This window comes from Erigeron canadensis, chromosome 9 (genome assembly GCF_010389155.1).
Source record: "Erigeron canadensis isolate Cc75 chromosome 9, C_canadensis_v1, whole genome shotgun sequence".
Lineage (NCBI taxonomy): Eukaryota > Viridiplantae > Streptophyta > Magnoliopsida > Asterales > Asteraceae > Erigeron > Erigeron canadensis.
Window position 1 is genome coordinate 22915267 of NC_057769.1, and position 7371 is coordinate 22922637.

General features: G+C 34.7%; 1 protein-coding gene across 1 annotated transcript; it reads left to right on the plus strand.

Moving 5' to 3' along the window:
• The first annotated feature begins 427 nt into the window (after nt 1-427).
• LOC122582660 lies at nt 428-5625 on the plus strand. Its single transcript, XM_043755084.1, has 3 exons — nt 428-713; nt 1670-1932; nt 3874-5625. The coding sequence occupies exons 1-3, from the start codon at nt 554-556 to the stop codon at nt 5425-5427; spliced, it is 1977 nt and encodes a 658-aa protein (XP_043611019.1). The 5' UTR covers nt 428-553; the 3' UTR covers nt 5428-5625.
• The last annotated feature ends 1746 nt before the right edge of the window (nt 5626-7371 follow it).

Here is a 7371-nt window from a genome sequence, read left to right on the forward strand (position 1 = left end):
TAAAAGATTTTGAATGGATTGGGGGAATAAATAATTTATAGAGGAGAAAAAAAAATGATTAGTTGAGATTTAAGGAGAGAAAAAGGTGTTTGGTAATATATAATTGATAGAAAGGGCATTTTGGAAGTAAATGTTGAAACTTACAATTTTAGACAGAGAGAATCTGCTTTATAATATAGTATAGAATATAGATAGATGAGTTTTCTAAGGTCTTTGATGGAAGTGTAGTGACATTGATGATGTGACAATGTTATCTATTTATATACTGTATATTAGCAGAATCATTTTGATTATAATTATCATTTGTAAATTAAAAGAAAAAACTTACAAAAGGCATCGTATATCACTTGTAAAGTAGATATGAATTATTATTATTATTATTAAGGAAGTTTTCATACATGGTTCGAATGATAATGACTTTACATATCAAAATATATAATAAAAATAAACAAAAACGATATCAGGATCCACAAGTCGCATAAAACGAGATACCATTCTCATTCGGTCCTTTGAACTAAAAATCACCACAAACATAAACATCGTCAGCCTTCCGATGATGATGACGCCGGAAACAAACTGGAGCATTTCAAGCGGCTCTCTCGCCTCCGCCGTGACCTTTGAGTCTTTCGATTCCCCTCCCATCGACTCCTCACTTCCTAAACCGCCCCTCCTTCTCATTCCACCTCATGATTTCTCACCTTGCCAGATCACACGTCAGTCCCTCCCTCCCTCCCTCACTTCTTTTCAATTTCTTTTTAATTACAATATACTGATTGATTTATATATATATATATATATATATCTCTTCTTAAGTTTCAATAATATACATCCATCCAATCCTTGAAATAAAACATATTAAAAATATTCATTTTGATGCATTATAATATATCATAGTTGATACTTATTTATTTTTATCAATCAAATTTGAATCTTCATGTTTTTTCCGATGAATAATTGAAATCTGCATCGATGCATCTATGTATTAGTGCTTATTTTGAGATTGCAAGTGCATCAATTTAATGAATTTGAGATGCAAAAGCATCAATTTTTAAGTGTTTTCGCCGATTTTATTAAATGTCACCTTATGTATGTATTTATTATGTAAGTTTTCTTTCTTTTGCTTGTTTAATATAATCAATGCAAACTTAGCTTATACAGCGAGTTTACGAATAAAGGATAGTTGTAAACTTGTAATAATGATATCGAAATGTATTGTATCTATGTACTTATTATTTGAAATTAGTAAGTAGAACAGCCATGGACGATGGATGTCTCGTTGTCTCTATATCACGTATATTGTACATTTCGGTATTTTATTTTGTTTAATCTCTACTTTGGTTGTCTAGATGATGTATTTTGTTTTGGACTATTTTGAGGATGAATCCCATCGAATTTGTTAGAATTTGGATAGGTTTTCTCGCAATTGTAAATTTTTTGTAGTCAAGGGAAGTTATGTCTCAATCTTACCGTAACAGAAGTAGATTACCTCAGATCACGTATATTTTAAGTTTGTAATATTAATATTCTACTGTATAGTTATGTCAGATCAAGGACATATATTTCGGTTTAAAGCGAACAGATAATCAAATAAAATAGAATATACCAAAAATAGATAATTTGATTGCCCGATGTTCACCATACCTTTTTTATTTTTTTTTATTTTTTGCAGTAAATTTCACTCAAAAGCACGAGATTCGTCAGGTGTATGTCAGAAGTACAGCACGTGTATATGAAATATATTATGCACCTGGTTTACAGAGTGATAACGAGTATTTGTGTACTGTGCGTTGTAACGCTGCTGTTTCCGTAGAGGAGAATTCTTCTCCTGAAAGTGATGATTGGGTGGAGGTTAAAAACCTTCCTGTTAGTCTAGTTGATGAAGGAATTTCCGATTTGCCTAACCATACTTCGGAAAACATCCGGAACCACAAGGTACGATTTATATATAGAATTAGAAAAGCCCTCAGTATGGCAGATGAGGTTATTTGTTACTACCTTTATACTTATCCTCAAGCTATAATCTGAATACTGGATTTGATGAAATTGTAAAGTCTTGTTTAGTATGTGAAAGCACAAATGAGTTCTAGGATTGGATGATTGATAAGGTTTTTGGCGTTCATTTACGGTTTTTGCTGCCGTGATAGTATATAGGAAATCATATTTCTGTGTTTTTCTCTTAAGGTAATCAGCATGTATGTTTGGATATAAGTCACAATGCTTAAACTAGTAAGCTAAATGAAACTACTTGTAGCTTGTTGGTTTGCAAGTTTCTTCTTGGTTAAAGAGTTAACTAGTTCCAGTTTAGTGCATACCAAAATATGAATAAATAGACTAGGAAACTGAATCAAATCAAGTCAACTTTTTGGATATGCAAGTTTGGTACCTCATCTTCTAGATGAAGTTAATTAAAACTTTGAATTTTGAAACGGGAAATTAGAAACTTGAATTTGGGAACCTGAACCTGAAACCTGAACTGGGGCTGAAACAAGGAACTGTATCAGGGATTTGGATAAGGCATCTGAGATGGGGAGTTAGCCTGGATCTGGAACATGTCAATTGGGGTTACAGATCCGTTACACTGATCTGGAATTCAGATTGAATCTAGAAGTCTAGAAACTATTTTCTAACACAAATTCAAGCAATCTAGAAGTCTAGAAACTGTTTTCTAACACAAACTCAAGCCGATTACAAGGGTTTTATGTGTTGTTGAAATTTTGATTGTTAGTCGCCTGAAATGAATAATAGTATTGGCATGAGCACATGTTTTGAACATGAGGTTCCTTGACATGGACATGCGGTTGGGATCCTGCTTTATCAGAAAGTAAGAACATACTAGGACTTCACCTCCAGCTAAGTGCTGAGGCTATGGTACCATTAAATGTGCCTTGAAATAATAGCTCTGTATTTTTCTCTTTAACTTGAATAGAATTACACAGATCATCAAATGGTGATTAAAACAAATCAACCCATAGACATCTAAAAACTAATTTAAGTTTTCCATTATGGCATCATGTCCTTTTCTTCATGATGGCATGATCATGTGCTTATCTTTAGATATGAGTAACGACCACATGCACCCATCCATTGGCGGATCCACCATGTTAGAGATGGGAGAGATAGCCCCCAGTCTAAGCTAGCCCCATCAATGAATATTTGGTACATATTGCACTTTGACCCCAGCCCAACAAAAATAGTGATCCCAGCCCATTATTAAATTTGCCAAAGTCATGCAGTAATAATTTCATTGATAGTAAGAAACGGTATCTGACATTTCAAGTTTCAAAGTCCATATAAACGTTTTTAGATCGTTATTATGTTGAGAACAGTGTGGATTAATATATTTGAATCCTGTATAACTTTTAATTGTGAATTTGTTATCTTTAATTTTAGTTGGTAAAGTGATAGTTGTTATATCTTTAAAAATAGAAAAACTAGGGTTGCTTGTCTCTTTAGGTTAATAATAAATAAATTTAGCCCCCGTCTTTTAAAGTTTCTGGATCTGCCACTGCACACATCCTGAATCCTTATTCTCTGTAACAGTATCCTAAATCATTTCATTTAATTTTATGTTGTAACAAACCATTATATGTCTAGATTGCATGACTAATTAGTTGTAATTTTCTTTTAACGAAAAATATGCGTTAAATTGAAATTTCATTAATAACTGCATTTTTTGGGAGATTAACTCAAGTAATAGACAACTTGATGCGGACTGGAATGAGGGTCCTGATTACTGACCAGAGTAACATTATTTTGAAGATTTTGTTGAAGAAGTTTTGTACAATCATTCAGGCTACGAAAAAACTTAGTGGTTGGAAGTTGGTTATCAAAACATTGGGTCTAATGGGTTATTTTATTTTATTTTATTGACAGGATTACTACGAAGCTACAGCAGAAATCAATGATTCAGAGCCTTGTATGTCGCTCACCATTCGTTTGCTATCACTTCAAACTAAAGGCTGTGTGTATGTTGATGAAGTATATGTGTTTGCTGACCCTATTGACACCAGTGACTGCGAGGAGCAGACAGTCAATGCAGAAGCCTCATCTAGTTCGCTAATGACCATGCTAGTTCCCTCACTTTTAGGTCTAACCAAATCAAGATCTGCCCAGTTGCACAATCGAAATAGTTCGGATCATGTGAGTCAAACTGAGTATAAACCTGCCACTTCAGTTAATCTTGCTGATCAGCAAGATGCAATGCTGCTTAAACAGAATTGGTCCAAAACTGAGTTGGCTAGATCTCAATTACCAGTCTCGACTCCAGATAAAGATAAAGTTTGTGATTCAAAAATGGAAAATGACTTTTCATCTAATTGCACTGTAACTTTACTGGAACAACTTGTCTCACGTGTGAGTAGAATTGAAGATATTTGCTTGAGGTTTGAAGAAAAAATGTTGAAACCAATAAATAACATGGAGTCAAGACTAGAGCAGGTTGAGCAGCAGGTTGAATTTCTTGTCAAAAAGTCCCAATGTGCAGTGTCACGCTCTTGCCCAACATTTGAATTGAACTACGGAAATCATCCCGAACTTTGTGGTGAATCTGAATCAGAAAAGACGGAATCTTTTTTAAACAGGTCCCACAAATCACATGAGGATGCAACTGATCTGGAGTCTACATTCTATTCTGAAAAAGAGGAAGAAAATGATATTTTAAAATCACCAGAGAAGGAACAACCGAAGAAAAGTGTTTCAATTAATGATGCTTTGGCTGCAGCATTAGCTGGATTTTCGTCTTTTACCAAACCCGATGATAGTCTGACGGTTGTACCCCTTGAATCCCTAGAAGAACCTTGTTTGAAAAATAACCAGGTCCTTGTTGATACACCTGTAGTATCAAATGCTGATAGCGAGGCTTCAATTTCTAGTGAATCATTGAAAGAAACGGAACATGACTTTACGGAAGAGGAACATGATGATACTACGCCTACTTGTGATATCAACAGAGAGATTCCAGATTATCTTTTTCGTTTAGAAGGAATGCCTGAAGTAGGCGATGAAGAAGCTTTGGGTCCTATCACCAGTCCTAGTCATGAGGATTGCGAAACTGATACTCAGCTTGTTAAGCAAGATTCTATTAAAGCATCCCAGGTATTGCCTTCCGACAAAATCGACATTCTTAAATATTTCAGGGATCAGTCTCCAGGAAGTTTTGATTCTACAGTCGATTTTGAATCTCCTATTCTTGAGGTGAAGTTTGATTCTTTGGAGAATGGTAGTCATGGGTTCCATCTTGAAGCCCTTTTCTCCAATACAGACGATCCCGCTACTGTTGATGACTTGTTAATTACCCCACAATGGGATGAAGAATGTTCAACCGCAAAGAATCTATTGGTAGATTTTGATGGTGATGTAGTCCTGGAAGGGGTGCAACAGGATCATCTACGTGTCCTTGAGGAAACATCTTTTGCAAGTCTCATTTGATGCTCTTTCTTGGTAAGGGTTGTTTCTCATTGTACATAAACATCATATATCTACATTACTCGAACTACAAGACCATGCTATCCGTGTTACAGTTGCTTGAAAGTCATACATTGTTTTACCAATTAGGTTCATGAAGTTGGGTTCTAGGAAACATGTGTTTAAAATCTAAAAAAAAAAGGATCTTACCTGTCGTATAAATGTGGTTTGTGTTATGTTTGATCTCTAACATGTCAAACACGCCGAATAGGTAAAAGTTCAAATAATTAGTTAGAAAGGAAATGGATCAAATGGGACAAATTTATTCAAAAAGTTGGGTTATTGGTGATTCACTGATGCTATATAATCTTTGTATATTCACCTTTATGTTATATAAATGAACTTCAAGTTTTCAAGTTTTCAAGACAAAAGAGTGCTACATGCCAACCCTTTTTGACACGTCACTATACTTTTCTTAGGCTATCTTCAATGTTAAGGATGTCTTTAAGCATCTTGAGCTGTCATATCATATCTACAAATTCTTATAAATCTTTCAAATCCTATAATTTTATCTCCAACCATACAAACATCCTTACATATCATTTTACCTTCAACTAAAAACAAAAATATATTTGGTAAAGACAAGTAAGGGTATGCCTTTTGGTAAGGACATCCTTCAAAAAGTCCTTAGTTTTAGACAAGCTTTAACGGTAAAGGATATCCAAGAGTATGGGCACCATTGGAGAGAGCCTTACATCTACATTTTGCCATCTGTATATGTAGTCCTTGTTGCCCCTACAAATGTGGATATCGTCTATTCCTTCTCACATCACAAATCACATGGTGTCCACAATTTTGGAAAATTCTGCTTAGTGTACTGGTAAAAATGTCAATATTTTTTGCATAAACCAATAGTCATTCCACTGAAACATACCGAGTTCTTCTCCTTCACGTTTACCTACTAGATGCCTGTATATTTTCGGGCAATAACAACCCGCACAAACCTGATCATAAACACAAAAAATCATTGCAATGTGAACTCTTAATACACCGAATTAAATAATTAGAGGCTCGTGAGTCATTCTTTAATGACCCTTGATCAGAGCTCGTTGATTAGGTCATCTGATAGCAATAACTCCTTGGGTTTTGGGCTATGCAACGGTGAATAAGTTGATCACTTGCTCCCATCCCACAAAATTTGACTAGTGGCTGCTTCCACGAAATGTGCTATCTAGTTAGAATCTGCATAGGCCATTCGAAGATCGACATAAATGAAGCTTTTCAAATGAAGCATTGTGATGTATCATTTTTTAGCATGGCCAGGCATCGACACCAACGGAACTGAAGCCTCTCGAACAGGATGGCAGGGAGAAGGGTCTTGATTTATTATTGTTACTTTTTTGTTTTTTGGCAACTAACTAGGCCTTGAGAAAGAAACGTTTAAGGTATTAACTTAATCTAAAGATTATTATCGTTTATCTGTACAAGATTTCCGTTTAGGAATCAAAAGGTTCCTTGTAGTGACATAAGCATCTGCTCTCTACAATTTGATCATTGCTCTAAAAATTACATATATTATACCCTCATAAACCAACTAAACAATTTTAAAATTAATTGGAAAAGTGGAAACACAATACATGATAACTGGGCAAACAACCAAAAACTAAAAATTTGATATCACAAACCAAAAGAATTTCAAACATTGGATATTGGTCGTGGTCCTTTCATATATGTTCCATTGCCTGATTGGAAGATATTATACTGAAAGTTTTATTCACGTGAGCTGATATCTATACGACCAATGTTTTAAAAAACGAACCGGTTGATGAACCAGTTTACTAGTCGGACCAGTCTCCTGTCTCAAATCGGATTAAGTCAATATTACATAATTACCTAAAGATGTACTCATGTACACACAAATCCAACAGCCCATAGAGAAGATATTTTAATTAGTTATAGAATCTCTGA